The sequence below is a fragment of the Pseudochaenichthys georgianus genome, chromosome 14, assembly GCF_902827115.2.
Source record: "Pseudochaenichthys georgianus chromosome 14, fPseGeo1.2, whole genome shotgun sequence".
Lineage (NCBI taxonomy): Eukaryota > Metazoa > Chordata > Actinopteri > Perciformes > Channichthyidae > Pseudochaenichthys > Pseudochaenichthys georgianus.
Window position 1 is genome coordinate 15,473,548 of NC_047516.1, and position 16,813 is coordinate 15,490,360.

Genomic DNA, 16,813 nt, shown 5'->3' on the forward strand with positions numbered 1-16,813 from the left:
AAGGAAAGCCTGCTCAGAGAAGTGTTTGAAGCAGCGCCTGAGCACAATAAGGCCCTTGGCTTTGGGCAGCTTAGTGCTCCTAATGCATGCAATAGTGCAATGGTCGCTGATATCATTAGGAAAAACACCAACAGACACATACTTATGAGCTGCATTTGTTAGAATGACATCTATAAGGGTATCGTTATTGGGTTTGGCAGGGTGTATTCTAGTGGGACTATCAATAAGCTGAGTTAAGTTCAAAGAATCACAAACCTGCTTAAACTGTGAAGATTTATCACTCAACCAGTCCCAATTTAAATCACCCAATAATATGATTTCAGAAGAAAACGTAGACAACAATTCAGTAAGGCTAGTAGTTGCATCCATGATGGCCGATGGAGGCCTATAACAGCCAATAACAGTGAGAGGAGCATTTGCTATAGTTATTTGGACTGCAAGAAACTCAAATTGCTTTGGAATTGAAATTGAGTGAAGGACTGAGCACTGTAGTTTCTCAGCAGTGTATATTGCAACACCACCAGCTCTGCCCTTACGATCCGCTCTGAATACATTATATCCATCAATGTGAATAACAGTATCAGTGACAGATGGTTTTAACCAGGTTTCAGAAACTACAACAATATCAGGCTTAGCAACTAAAAACCAGGTCTTGAAAACATCTAATTTAGGCACTAGGCTTCTAGCATTAACATGCAGAAAACCCAATCCTTGCCTACAGCTAAACTGTTTCGGAGTTGGCAAATGCTGCAGGGAAGCAGAGAAACACTCAGGACCAGGGTTCATGTTAACGTTACCAGAGAGTAAAAGCAGTAACAATATTAACAGTCTGGAAGATGATTTTTTCACATGGGCTCTGGACGCGTCGCTCCTCAGGGGGGCGGGGCTGCTCCGATCCTTCGATAATAGCGATTGTAGAGTGTTATCCGATAATGCTGGAGCAAAGGATAAAGTCCATGCTGTGCAAACACGTCCTCTATGGGGAGCAGGCTGCCAGCTCTCAGTTCATTTAAGTCCTGCAGCAGCAATGTTTGTGTCTAAACACGCTTTGTTCAAATGAAACACAAATGAGCTGTCTACACACGAAAGCTCTTGTAACACGTATATGTAAAACGTCATAGTATCCTAGCTTAGTGTCATTTTCTCTTGCTGTTTTTGTTAAAGAGTAACCTTATTTTTTCCTCTGTTTTTCCAGTGTCTGCTCGAGCCAGCCTGAGTCCTGCCGCCGCCACCGGCGTGAACTAGATCCACCTTCATTTTGTGGATTGTTTTTTAGTTGCTCCTTTTTTCCTTTATTGAACTTTGTTAAAAGACTGAATCCATCTGGTCTCTGCCATTGTAGGTCCTGAACTTTTGACCCAGCCCTAACACTTATTTTTACATAACCATCAGCAAAGAGGCAACAGAATAATTTGAGTCAATATTTGACTTTTCTTCTGGTGTGTATCAAATCCCAAGGAAAGAGCCTATTTTTTCAAATGCTTAATCTAAATCATTGTGTCAGCTGCTGATGTTAACAACTGCCTTGGACCATGATATTTAGCCTGATTATCTGTATTATGCATTTGCCAATAAATCAGTAGAGAAGACTTGGAACTTGCTAGAAATATATGATTGTTTTTTATTTTATTTAATTTTTTTTATTTAACCTTTATTTAACCAGATAAAAGCATTGAGATAGAATCTCATTTGCAATGCTGACCTGGCCAAGAAGGCAGCAACGTTACACATAACACATAACACAAACATATAAAATACAGAGAACATAACTAAGAAAACAAAAGATAAAAAAGCAGTCACTACATTGTGCACATTAGGACAGTACGAAAGTTGCACTACTTATTACTGCAAGAGCAGCTGGTGGTAAGGACTTCAGACAACTTTAATTTAAAACATGCTATTGAGACAAGTGCCCTCAGTTTGAGGCGTGATTGAAGGTCATTCCAAGACCAAGGACCATAATAAAAAAGACTCCTTTTCCCAGCCTCAGTCCGCACAGCAGGAACCTGGAACCGTATCCAGGCACTGGATCTGAGGTTGTAAGAGTTACAAACTGGAGCAAATCTGGCACATATGTACAGTGGAAGCTTTCCTAAAATGGCTTTATACATTAATAAAAACCAATGCTGCATCCTACGCATACTAAGTGAGGACCATCCAGTTAGGCTATACAGTTTGCAATGGTGAGTCCTATAGGGTGCATTTGATATATATCGCAGTGCAGCATGGTAGAGTGGGTCAAGTTTGGCCAAAACAGTGGGACAGGCAAATCTATAAATGGTATAACCGTAGTCCAGCTGGGACAGGAATAAGCCGGAGACCAACCTTTTACGGGATGAAGTTGAAAAACAACATTTAAGTCTGTAAAGGAAGCCAAGAGTGAATTTCAATTTCTTTGTTAGAATTTCAATATGGTGTTTGAAGTTCAGATTACTGTCCAACCAAAAGCCAAGATATTTGTAGGTATCGACAAACTCAACAGAGACGCCATCAAGGGTGTCAATGGAGAGGCAAGAGGACGCTGACTTGGGAGCAAAAAGCATTGCTTTGGTTTTCTTACTGTTCAAAAGCAGTTTGGAATCAAGAAGTGCATGCTGCAGCGTGATAAAGTCAGATTTTAGATTGGAAACGGCCATATCCAGAGTAGGAGCACATGAATATACAATAGTGTCATCAGCATACATATGATAGGTAGAAAATTGCATCTGATTACAAATATTGTTTACATATAATAAAAAGAGCAAAGGCCCCAAAATAGAGCCCTGTGGAACTCCCTTCTTCAAGGTGACAGGGTCAGAGACAGTACTACCCAACCTGACGCATTGAGTACGGTCGGTTAGATAACTCTGAAACCAGCAAATGGCCTTATGACCGAAACGAGACATCAACATAACATTAGACATAATGTGGTGATCTACAGTGTCAAATGCTTTGGCCAGGTCAATAAACAATGCAACACATACAGATTTGTTATCCAAAGCAGCCTTAATATCGTCTAAGACTTTCAGACTGGCGGTCACAGTACTGTGCTTTGATCTGAATCCAGATTGCATAGGGTTAAGGATGTTGTGTGAATTTAAAAAAAGTTTTAGCTGAGTAGAAACTAGGGCCTCAAGAATCTTTGATAACGCAGAAAGATTTGAGATAGGACGATAGTTATTTAACTCTGTGGGATCACCAGCTTTCAAGAGGGGCGACACCAGAGCTTGCTTCCACACAGCTGGCAATGTGTGAGTGGACAGGGAGAGATTAAAAATATCAGTTACTGGTTGTGCTATAATCTGAGCTGCAATTTTTAAAAAGAACGGGTCGAGGCCGTCAGGCCCGGCAGACTTTTTAGGATCAATTGAGTGCAAACCCTGTAAGACTTCAGAGACCGAGAAATAAGCTAAATCAAAAAGAGGGGAGTTCATCTCTTGACTCGGGCTGTGACTACGACCATTTAGAGAGTCATGACTTTGCTCATCAAAAATGTGACCAGCCTTTTTGAAGTGAGCATTGAAAGCATTAGCCATACTATCTGAATCTGAAATAAAAGAATCACTGACCTTCAGTTTCTTTGGGAAACTAGAAACCTTCTTGTTCTGAAGTGATTTCATTGTTTTCCAGAACTTAGAATGGTCATTAAAACAATCAGTGGTTAAGCTCAGATAGTAATCAGCTTTAGATTTTTTAATAAGGGCTGAACATTCTTTTCTGAGGACACGAAAAAGAAGCCAGTCATCACTAGTGTTAGACTTTCTAGCTAAGGACCATTGCTTATTACGATCATGAATCAGATCCGATAGTTCTCTAGTAAACCATGGAGTGTTCCTATTCTTGACTCTGAATTTTCTAAGGGGGGCATGTCTATTAATAATCGATAAAAAGTGATCAATACAAAATTGGACGGCAACATCGACGGATGGAATTAACGCTATGAAGTGCCATTTAACCTCCGCCAGATCGTGAAGGAAAGCCTGCTCAGAGAAGTGTTTGAAGCAGCGCCTGAGCACAATAAGGCCCTTGGCTTTGGGCAGCTTAGTGCTCCTAATGCATGCAATAGTGCAATGGTCGCTGATATCATTAGGAAAAACACCAACAGACACATACTTATGAGCTGCATTTGTTAGAATGACATCTATAAGGGTATCGTTATTGGGTTTGGCAGGGTGTATTCTAGTGGGACTATCAATAAGCTGAGTTAAGTTCAAAGAATCACAAACCTGCTTAAACTGTGAAGATTTATCACTCAACCAGTCCCAATTTAAATCACCCAATAATATGATTTCAGAAGAAAACGTAGACAACAATTCAGTAAGGCTAGTAGTTGCATCCATGATGGCCGATGGAGGCCTATAACAGCCAATAACAGTGAGAGGAGCATTTGCTATAGTTATTTGGACTGCAAGAAACTCAAATTGCTTTGGAATTGAAATTGAGTGAAGGACTGAGCACTGTAGTTTCTCAGCAGTGTATATTGCAACACCACCAGCTCTGCCCTTACGATCCGCTCTGAATACATTATATCCATCAATGTGAATAACAGTATCAGTGACAGATGGTTTTAACCAGGTTTCAGAAACTACAACAATATCAGGCTTAGCAACTAAAAACCAGGTCTTGAAAACATCTAATTTAGACACTAGGCTTCTAGCATTAACATGCAGAAAACCCAATCCTTGCCTACAGCTAAACTCTTTCGGAGTTGGCAAATGCTGCAGGGAAGCAGAGAAACACTCAGGACCAGGGTTCATGTTAACGTTACCAGAGAGTAAAAGCAGTAACAATATTAACAGTCTGGAAGATGATTTTTTCACATGGGCTCTGGACGCGTCGCTCCTCAGGGGGGCGGGGCTGCTCCGATCCTTCGATAATAGCGATTGTAGAGTGTTATCCGATAATGCTGGAGCAAAGGATAAAGTCCATGCTGTGCAAACACGTCCTCTATGGGGAGCAGGCTGCCAGCTCTCAGTTCATTTAAGTCCTGCAGCAGCAATGTTTGTGTCTAAACACGCTTTATTCAAATGAAACACAAATGAGCTGTCTACACACGAAAGCTCTTGTAACACGTATATGTAAAACTATCACTGGGGACACGTTTCAAACAAAAGATCCAACCTCAAATACTGCAGTGTCATGCTAAGCAACCACAGACAAGCTCTCCACACTGAGCTTTGCATTACAAAAAGGAGAGAGTCAAGACACTCAGGACGTTTAGCTTCTGAATTAGAAATACATTATTCATGGTCTCACTGATTATTTTATAGCAGAGTGATTCAACCTTGTCCTTTGAGCCATCACTGATAGGAACTAGGCACAAAGTTGAGTCATGTAGTAACCATTAACAACATGTTCTGCAGCAGTGTGTGTTAAATATGCCTTAGTGTAGAAACATTTTATTCTGATCCAACTGCTAATCCTTTAAATCTGTTGTGTCTGCGGAAGAAAGAGGCTTGAACCGGATTGAGGATCAATAATGTTAGGAAACGACTGGATTAACCATGAACTGAAATGGTAATCATCACAAGACAAAGAAACTCAACAAGACTGACGCAAATAAAAGAAGAAAACATGAGAGAACTGAAAAGCACACTGCCTCCAAAAATGAGTCTTGGTGGTTTCGGCATGTTTGTTAATTTGTTTAACAGACTGTGACATACACTTGGAAATGCCTCTACATATTGTGACCCCTTGTGCAATTTTGTGGATTAATCTTACTTCACTGTTTCAAAATGTAACACATGTTGTCTGAGATGACAACACACACACACACACACACACACACACACACACACACACACACACACACACACACACACACACACACACACACACACACACACACACACACACACACACACACACACACACACACACACACACACACACACACACACACACACACACACACACACACACACACACACACACACACACACAGTACCAGCGGCGATGGCTCCTATGAGCGGCTGGATGGTGACGGCCCAGGGATAGTTCCAAGCTCCGATGATGAGCACCACGCCCAGCGGCTCTGGTTTGATGTAGACGGTGTCCGAGATGGTCATCAGGTTCTTCTCAACGGACCGAGGGGCCGCCCACTCTTTCAGATGGTTGATGGCCGTGTTGAGCTCCCCCTCCAGGCTCAGAGTCTCGTACAGCTGGGTCCCCACTTCGCTCTGGGGAGGAAGACAATAACGTTGAGGTTCCTCATAGCTAATGTTGTATTTTCTCATGTCTCTTTGTCACTCACTGTAGCCAATGTATAGCCTGTTTGCAAATCAAAGTGTGTTTTAAAATCATATCTAATTTAGTAGCTTGCTTTGAGGAAATCTCAAAGAGATAGTGTGGCTCTCTTGAAGTGTAGGGTGTTTGAAGTTTTAAAGGGTTACTTCAGATTAAAGTCATGCAATAACCAAAATAGACTAAACAGACAACTTAAACTAATATTGTTTTTCTAGGTGTCTAAAATGAGTTTTTGCTGCTGCCCTTACACCCAGCAGTATTTTCTTTTTCCGACTCGCCTAACTCTTAGGGAAACAAATATAAACTATCCTTTTAAGATGTTTTACATTCTACCTTATGCTTCAATATTACTTGCATCTTTAACTTATTTGAGAACCATCGCGTCTTAAATGTTAACATCAATTAATAGTTAACATGGTTCACATTACTTTTTTATTTGTTTAAACAATGTCAAACATTAAGCTTTGCGAACTGTGTAAAAACAGGGACAGCAATGGAAAGAAGTCCAGGATTGTGTCTCTCTCTCTCTCTCTTTTGAAGATTGAACCACGAAAACATATTATTAAAACAGTGCATAGCAGCAAAAGGACTAAGAGCTAATGGTATCATGGTGTTTTTTTCTTATACTCCAACTCTCAAGACGATTGGAGATTGGATTATTTTGCAACGATAAAATGTACCTGTCACTACTTACCTTATTGAGATCTTTCTTGACTGCAGCTGCAATCACACTCTGTTTCTCAGTGAATAACCTCTGCAGGTTCTTCAGCTGGCGGATGCGGTGCTCTACAGATTTGGACCTTCCTGTTTCAAAGGCTTTTCTGGCACGAGCCACCGCCTGCTGCTCTCGGGACATCCTACAGAAAACATATTAAAAAAGGTTAAGTCTGCTCTTCTTACTGTATCCCTGAAAGGTATACAATGCCTAGTTATCTTTAGATGTATGTATTTATTTGCAGTAGAAATCATGGTTAAGGACAAAACACACTTGCAATTATATCATATTATTGGCTACAGGCTACATAATGCAGTTTTTTGTTTACTTGCAAATAATTAAACTAGTGTAGTATACAAAAAATACTAATATTGTTGTATTAAGGATCTGATCGAGCCAGATCAAGATGCCAGTGAAAAGCCAACTTTGAGCTGAAATGTTAAATCGTTTAACAGGAAAATACGTGGAAACTATTTTTGGCATTCAATTCAACATCACAGTACTTTTAAAGGAGTACTAATGAGTTGAATGTATACAGTATACGAAATGAAAATAAATTCTATGCCTTTTTTTCTTAAGATTTATTTCTTCACATTGTGATAATGCTCACTTCAATAATAATAATTTCTAAACACTTCTTCCACTACTGAATAAGAATGTTGTTTAATGTTGGCAGTTAAACCACTGCATGTTGTATTTTAAAGGAACCAGATCACCAAAAAGCAATCCATAATCTCTCTTTGTACTAATGCAGTTTAAATGACCCTCCCACCATTTGGTATAGCCTACTACTGCTGCTGTCGATGCTGCTCTTTTTTGTTAATAGCTAATTGAGAATGTGTTATAATAGGATTGTAACAAGAAACCTGCGTAATAAATTATAAACTAAATCACTGGGTCAAAGTTGAAGTGAAGTAATGAGAATCAACAGTAACACATAATCACTTTGAAACAATACAGCCTTAATATCCGGTCCAGACATTACATTACATTACATTACATTACATTACATTACATTGCATTTAGCTGACGCTTTTATCCAAAGCGACTTACAATAAGTACATTCGACAGCGGAGCCTTATAACCCTGTAACTGAACTTGAACTACTCTACAGTTGGTATGCCATATATACGTTTATGTATTGGTTTTGAAATATTTTAAAGCTCGTTTGCTCTTTATAAATTAAAATATGTTTAGACTGTTCGTTTCGCTAACTTCCCACAGTCCCTGGTCGTTGACTGTAGCGGTTTTACATACTTTAGTACACAATAACAAGAAAACCTGGCACATTTTGTTTTGTTTATATTCCTACCTGATTAATTTGAGTAGCGGTTAATGTCTTAAGATCCCTCTTCGTCTTGATGGTGGAATAACAGTGGCTCAACAATGACAGAGGCAGTACAACGATGTTCTCCTTCCCCGTTAGGTCACACCCCCTCAGGGGCAGGACCACACTGACGCTCCGGTTAGCTTTAGCCACTTAGCATCATGGCTCCATGGAAAGCTGTTGTCTGTAGGTTGACCCCCAACAGAGAGGTGGGAGAAGTACTCAGACCTCTTTTTATCTTGTAGTAGAACTACCAAAGTGAAGGGATACAGTTGTATAAGGAAAAGTCAAGTATTCAATATGTTACTAAAGTCAAAGTACAAAAGTATTGGCATCTAAATAAACTCAAAGTACCAAAAGTAGGCTAAAAGTACTCATTATGCAGATTGCCCCATTTCAGAAATATATTACATTACATGTTACTTGTTAGACGCTTTTATCCAAAGCAGGGATCCCCACAGGAGTAATTTGGGGTGAAGTGTCTTGCCCAGGGACACGACGACATGCTGACTGCAGTGGGGTTTGAACCTGTGCTCCCCTGATACCAACACCAACGCACAACCCACTGCGTTTTGATTATAATTATTGAAGCATTAATGTGTTTATCACAGCTCCGATGTGAGTAAAGTGTTACTTAAGTGATGGTTACATTTCATATCAACAATCCAAATCTGCAAAGTAACTAAAGGTAGGCTATGCAATAAATGTAGTGGAGTAAAAGTACAATATTTACCTCTGAATTGTAGTGGAGTAGTATTAAAAAGTAGCATACATTGGAAATACTCAAGTAAAGCACAAGCACATCAAAATTGTGCATAAGTATTTGAGTACATTTACTTAGTTACCACAACTGGCAATACTATATCGTATATAAATACTCAACCCTTTCATGCATGAATTATGAAAACCTCAGTCAGGATTTTTTTACCAAGTGTTTTTATTGCTCTTGAGGCATGAAAAACAAGATTTGAACTTTAGTTTCTTTTTATCTAGTTTTTTCAAATGTAGAAATTTTTTTTTTTATATGTTCACGGCCCGCCCACACAGCGGCGTGTGGTAGGCCACACGCACCGTAGGCCTATGGGTTAAAGTTTGAACTGAACACATGTACATTTGAAAAAAATTATAAATAAAGATGTGCAAACTTAAAATTACATTATAATAACTTAACTATATTGATGTACGGCCCAAAAGGATATTGCAAATGAAGTAGCAGTAACAGCAGAGGCGGCGCTAGGGGGTGGCTACTTAGGCTCAAGCCCCGGATGTTTTCTGAAAAGCCCCGGATGTTTCACTTAAAAAAAAAAAAATATATATATATATATATATTTTTTTAAATGTCTCGGGAGTAATGTGCAGTACCGGAGTCCACCAGAGAGACATCCGCTGCGGGACATTAGCTTGCGTACTGCGTAGCCTTCCCTGCCCTGAAGAAGAAGTGATCCTTCCTAGTGCCTGATGAGTTTTAAGCTAATAGCCTATAAAGTTATGGATATTAGAAAGTTATTTTTCATCGAAGCAGGCGCCACAAGCTGCAGCAGCAGCAGCAGCAGCAGCAGTATCAGCAGCTGACAACAATGTCATCACCAGAAGTGAAGAAATGGATGATGTTTCAGGTTTGTGAATCTAATGGTGATATCTGCACTCTGGCTGACTGAGTAAGAAGTACATACATAGTATATAATAATATAAGAATAAAACACGGAGGACGGAGATCTCTTTTTCTCCCCCTCTTCTCCCCGCTGCAGTTAATGTTGCTCTCAAAGTGCACCAGATTGATGCTTTTAACTTCAATATTTAAAAAAAATTCTTCCCGGACCCCCCTAGAGGAGTCGACGACCCCCCTAAAGGATGTTTGGTCCACCCCCCACTTGTAAAAAAAATAGCACTTTACCCCTGCACCCCCATCCCCCCCCCCCCCCCCCCCCCCCCCACAACAACTCCTGGGCTAAGCCCCGGATCTCCTACAATCCTAAATCCGCCTCTGAGTAACAGTATGAATTATAGTTGAAATATAGCCAGTGATGCATGACGTCCACTTTAGTGGACAGGTGATTAATCATAATTTCCTGCAAACATAAAATCATGTATCATGCACTTACACTGACTTTCCACTATGGGATGATGCTATAGGGTCATATGTAGTGGCTGATGGTGCAACTATGCCATCAAAACCCATGCATATACAAGAAAACACCTTTTGAAAAGCTGTCCACTGTATTAGCCTCTATGCGTGAAAGGGTTAAATAAAAGTCCTGCACTCATTATTGTATTTAAGTAAAAGTCCCAAAAGTATTATAAGAACAAAAATACTTTAAGTCAAAAGTAAAAGTAGCTTACTTAAGCAAAATTGCCATTTTAAGCACTAAATATTAAAAACATGTTTTATTAAAATGATTGGTGCATTTATGTGTTCATCACTTCAATGTTTCACTTGGTAAAAGTTTTTAAGTATTATACTACTGGGTAGCTTACTATAAAGTGGTTCGATTTGAATGTTGTATTATTCACCTAATCTGTAAAGTAACTAGTAACTAAATATGTAAAATAAATGTTGTGGAGTAAACAGTTCCAAATTTGTATTAAAAAATATAGTGCAGTAAATGTAGAAAGTAGGGTCATGTGAAAAAATACCAAGTACAAGTACTTCCATTTTTTATTTGAGTAGTACTTGAATAAATGTACTTATTTAAATGATGCCACTGGTGGACCCCCAAAGGACTAAAATATCTCAACATTAACACAGTTAATTTGAACAATTATGTTGTACAGACATTAATGGTTTTAGGAGTTCCTTAAAATCCCTTATATTGTGCAAAATTAGCAACTTAAAAAATAATAACCTTTTTGTTTTTAACATTTTGAGTTAAGGCTTTGTGGTGATATTATACCAAATTTGGGAACCATTACTTTGTGTAAATGTATACACTCAAATACGTTTCAGAAAGGTCAGCTGTATGATCCTATTGTAGAATAAGGGAGAATGTAGTCTTCCTAGCTTTGAATTAAACAGCATTACATTTCAACCTTTTCTATAAAAGAAAGAAAGGAATACCCCAGCTTAGAACCACAATTGACTTGCTTTCATACTTTCATCAAAATCTTCACATCAAGTCACACCAGCCTGCTGAACTACTGTGCTGTAAACTAAGGCTGCTGACAGAATATAGCAGGCCTTGTCTTCAGCATAATGATCGGTAATACTGTATGTATTCATTTTTCTATAGCTGCACTAAATTATGTCTCATGCTTTCCCTGCATTCCCATACAGAGTCTGAGGTTATTTTATCTACAGCTGAAATCACACTCAGCTTCTATTTCTCAGATCCAGAAAGTATTGTGCAGCATGTGACACGGTGCACGGAGAAACCTCATACCTCAGCCATGCAGCACATGGGATTAGGCCAAAACATCTTTCAGGTTGACCGGAAATGTGGAAGAATTTTCCACATCAAACAGCGGGCTGAGAAACTGTGTTTGTGTATTGTGAAGGAAGGAGAGAGGATGTAGGTGAGGGAGAGGAGGACACAGCGTCATTCACACCTGAGTGTCACCTGATTTCTTAGAGAGGAGTGTGGACACAGAAGACCAGCAATTCTCTGTATGCCCACCTGAGTTAGTGAGGTATAAACTGAAGCATTCGGAAACACAGGGGGAAGGACATTTTGTGTATTGTAAGTTTTGGGAAATTAACTGAACAATGTCAATTCATGAACAAGATCTGTGTGAGGTGAAAAGGAGACAAGTTCTATAAAACACACCATCACTGTATATGTGTGATTTGACCCTTGACATTTTAGTATAATTAGTCAATAATAAAGTTTATAATATAAAAATGCATTTAAACTAAAAAAGAAAAATACTTTTTGGCAAAGAAATGCTTTGTAATTTGGTTTTGTGTTCAGCATGTAGATGGGTGCCAACTAAAATGACATAAATTACTACCACTTCCTTCTTTAATCCGTCACTAGTCTGTAAAGTGAACTTTACCATATCCTGTACCTGTGTAGCTTGTGTGAAGGCCTGTCATGTTTCATATTCTATGTTTAAGATAAGATAAGATGGTACTTTATTGATCCCAATTTGGGAAATTGTTTTTGATGCAGCAGCATAAAAGACAAGGCATTTTACAATAAAACTAAACTAGAAATAAACAAGAAAAAAAAGAAAAATAGAAAATGTAATTAAATCTGGTTTCCACAGTTTATCACTACTCAAATACAATGAGTTCATCCTCATCCAACACTGTTGCTATTGAAGAGGAAATATGTTCTGAAGAGCTATTGAGCCCAATTTATGAATGTTTATGTAAAATAAAAGCAAGCAAATAAAACGAATTTTATGTCAAGTACATCAATAAAGGAAGTAAAACTGATAGATGGATATAGATAGATAGATAGATAGATAGATAGATAGATAGATAGATAGATAGATAGATAGATAGATAGATAGATAGATAGATAGATAGATAGTCATTATGTGTTTCTGAAACTATATTCAATATATTGTGTCATATTGCCACCTAGTGGCTTATTTTCATCTGTAACTCTCCTTTTTGCAACAAATAACCTATTGTGAGCTCTAAAACTATAAAATAAGCATGAGGTATATAACATCTCACAAATAAGCCTTTACAAAAGGGAAATGGGAAGGGTTAAAAAACCATAACAATTGTACCTCCTGTCTCTGTTCTAACCCTATGGTTCTAACATGTTTAGAGTCAGGTTTAGATCATGTGACCCCGATTCGACAGTCCATCAATGTGTGGTTTCGATATGTTGCTGTCTTAATGGAAGTCATGTGACGGCCAGCAGTGGTTTGAGTTATGATCGTGATGGTCCATTGTTCGTGGGGAGTAGTAGCCAATGTGGAATACTTCACTGTTAATGTGTGGCAATCATCTCAATCAATGTCTCATCTGCTGACCGTTATTGCTCCATAAATAAGTTGTATATCACGTGATCTCCAATACCTGCTTTTAGATGATCAACCCAAAACACTTGGCATAATAATTATCTGAAATAATCAAAGATGGGAACTAAATAAGTATTATGACAATAATATATTGTTACCTTTGCTCAAATAAAGCATCTGAATAATTCTCCCACCACTGGAAATAATCATGAAAAGCAAAACACACATTTAAAATTGAACACATTTTAATTAGCAGTTTCCATTTATTTTTGTATCATTCAGTGTATGTTTTGAACGTGTTTAAACATTTACATTCTGTTTGTAATTACCCATACACTGTGAGTCTGACACTAGCCTGGGAACTGGCTGTGCATTGGACTGTGTTCTTTCCGGTGTTTTGATGTCTCGATCGGTGGTAACGCAACCGACCAGGAAGGAGAAAAAGTAGCCCGATTTGTCACCTCAGCACATTATAGCTGACTGAAGCCAACACTCCGGCAGCCTCTTACACTTCCACTCAATACACTTCCACTATCCACACAGTGTTTTTATTCGCTCTGATGCACACCAGGAGGCATCTAGCTGTGGAGCAGAGGATGTGCCACAGACTGAAGTCTCAAACAAAATCTGATTGTGTTGCTTATCATCCGTGTTATAGTAGCCTTGTGTAGCCGAGTGCAGATGTATTTTAGTTTTCACATTTGATAGGGGGAGATCTTAATGACTAGATAACGTTGGAAATCTGAAAGTTAAAGACATCTTAACCCTGCTCCAGCAGGATAGAGCTTTTCGTCTACATTAATGGGTCACCGGGGATCAAACAGACACCTATTAGCCGGACAGTCGTTAGGAGGTTTGTATCACATCAAAGGCACGCGTTTGTAAGTCTTGCAAATATCCACTGAGATGAGCAGGAGGGTGTGTGTGTGTGTGGGGGGGGGGGGCTCGTTTTTTGTCTGTCAGGCTGAGTATAAAAGCCGCTGGTGTCCTGTGTCTTCATCAGTGTCGAGGAGAGACCTGAGGAATATTTATTGCCTCGTGTTTAAACTCAAGAGAGGAAAATGGCATTCGAATTGGATTTTACTGGCTGCAATGCTTCTGATATCAACACCTTTTTCGCGGGACATTATTGGCCTGCTTCATGCCTGGACATGAACAACAACGATGATTACGCACAAGACTCCAGCAGAGGTGAGTGTCTGACCCTTAAAAAACTAGTCAAGGCAAACCATTTTAGATTCAAGATATGGACGTTTGCCTTAATATCTTTACTTTCACGCACTTCCTTAAGTTGCTCTATCCATTTACAAATATTTGTTCTATAATTGCAGCCTGTTTCATTCATATTGAACGTTTCAGAAAAGCTTATTTAAACTGTATAATTTCCTTTTCTCAATCTAGTGCACCATGACGCTGCTCAAAGGACACGCTCGGACACCCACCGTCGCCGGAAGCGTACCACCTTCAGTAAGGCCCAGCTGAGAGAGTTGGAGAGGGCCTTCTCTGTCACACAGTACCCGGACATTAAAATGAAGGAGTCTCTTGCATCCTTAACCGGGCTCCCGGAGTCTAAAATTCAGGTATGACACGAGTTTCACAGACGTAATGTTGGATATGCCCCCAGTATGACATAAAAACAGGTGGGAGGAGTACTCCTATCTTGCACTTTAGAAGAATTAGAACTACAAACGTGTAGGAACACTGTTACAAGTAAAAGTCCTGAATTTATGTTACTAAAGTCAAATAACAAAAATATTTATCAAAATGTACTTAAAGAGCCACAATTAAAAGTACTCCTTATCCTTGTACATGGATTGTAGGATTTTACATCCACTAACATCAGCCTGTCTGTAGACCTGACCGCTGTAAATACAACTTGCAGCCTTATTATATTGAAGTTGGGGCATTTTCATGACATCCTTTATCTCGTACCACTCTTTGATGAATAATGAGTTAAAAATGACACCAGCGTATTTGAAAATATTTGTGTGTGTGTGTGCTGGACATGTGATCTTTCATTTTTTTCTGAATTGGCCTACTTCAGAATTATATATATTAAATGTTTTGATTTTAATTATTGATACATTTAAGTGTTATCAAAGCTGGTAAACATGGAGCTGATCACTTTGTATGCTGCAGGCCATGGTAGCTTGTGGATTTATTCAAGGTGTACCTATAAAGACTTATTTAGTGTTTTTTTTTTAAATATGCTACATCATTATGGTACTTAAATGAGTAAAAGTACACTATTTCTAGTGTACAAAGTAACAAAACATTGAAAATACTCAAAGCAGTGCAACTCCCTCACAATTGTACTTGAGTATATGTAGCTACTTAGTTATTTTACACCACTGCATAACAATAACCACATTTCATTCTCTTCAACAGGTCTGGTTTCAAAATCGACGAGCTCGCTATTTCAAAAGCAAAAAATCCTCCAGAGAGATCCCCATGCCCTCGTCAGACTTCCTCCACCAGTTCTCCTACACACCTTCTCCCAGTCCACCCTTCCCACAGTTTGCTCCTGTTTTCCCTCATTACCCCAGCCTGCCGTCCCCACCAGGCTACCCTGCTCCCAGTCTACCTCAGTCCACCAGGCTCTCCACCATCCGGGGGGTGCCCGCACCTACATCGCCCTGTGCCGCCGACCAAGCTGCACCGTGCTACCCTCATGGACTGCGAGTCACCGCAGACTACCAAATCCCTGACTTTACCGATTACTGCCCATTTTTCCCACACAGTGGACTCGTTGAATGGGATTTGACGGAGGAGTTTGAGGCTTTCCTCGGGGAACCACAGGTATCCCAGCCTGTTGGGAGTCGCTGCGCTGAATTGGGACATCCGGAACCCAGGGAGAGCATGCCGAGCCAGCAGAGCTTCTCCATCACCGACGTGTCCACAAATGACCTCTCCAGTATGTGCTTTCCAGAGCTGGACAACTTCAATCTGTCGGAATTGGACATTTCTGCAGCAATGATCGATTATATTTTGGGTTGACTGATGAAATGAGTTGTACATTGAAATAGGCTACGTATTTAAAAAACAAATTGTAAAAATTGTGGTGAGTTTATAGAGTATTTATGGTGAGATTGCCCTGAAGAAAGTGTGAATTAAATGTATAGACATTTTCAGATAACCCTATTTACACATTGTGGATTATTTCATGAGCTTTACGAATAAAACAAATGTTATATTTACCCTACTGATATGTGGCTGCTTATTTATAGTGCCTTCTGTCGTGCCCGCCGTGACGTGGAGTCGTGGCTTAGATGGTTAAAGCACCTGTCTAATAAACAGGAGATCCAGGATTCCAATCCCAATGGGGCCTTTTTGATACCGGTATTCATAAAATAAAAAAAAATACCAGTAAAACAACACGAGAAAACAAGGAAATGTTTGACTCAAACTCTTACAGCGGTTTCATGTATTGTAGTAACATGGGCTTGCAGTAACATAAAGGAAGGAACCGGAAGTGATTTCCTCCATGATTATCAGGCATGTATCCAAACAGAGTGATACCAAATATTTACTAATTATGTTTTGTGCATTACATACGAAGACAGAAGAAAAATTATATTGGCCTACAAATATTCAAAACAATATTTTAAACATTTATTTATTTAATTTAAAGG

General features: G+C 39.2%; 1 protein-coding gene across 2 annotated transcripts in view; it reads right to left on the reverse strand.

The window, feature by feature from the left end:
* Window positions 1–8,360, reverse strand: part of aldh3a2b (aldehyde dehydrogenase 3 family, member A2b) — a 39,349-nt gene extending 30,989 nt beyond the window's left edge. For both annotated transcript variants that reach the window (XM_034099938.1, XM_034099937.1), the window contains exons 1-3: window positions 8,253–8,360; window positions 6,920–7,082; window positions 5,927–6,158 (exon numbers count right to left, since the gene is read on the reverse strand). In XM_034099938.1, coding sequence (XP_033955829.1) covers window positions 5,927–6,158; window positions 6,920–7,081 — 394 coding nt within the window. In that variant the 5' untranslated portion in view covers window position 7,082; window positions 8,253–8,360. The remainder of the gene's footprint in view (window positions 1–5,926; window positions 6,159–6,919; window positions 7,083–8,252) is intronic.
* Between the last annotated feature and the right edge of the window lie 8,453 nt (window positions 8,361–16,813).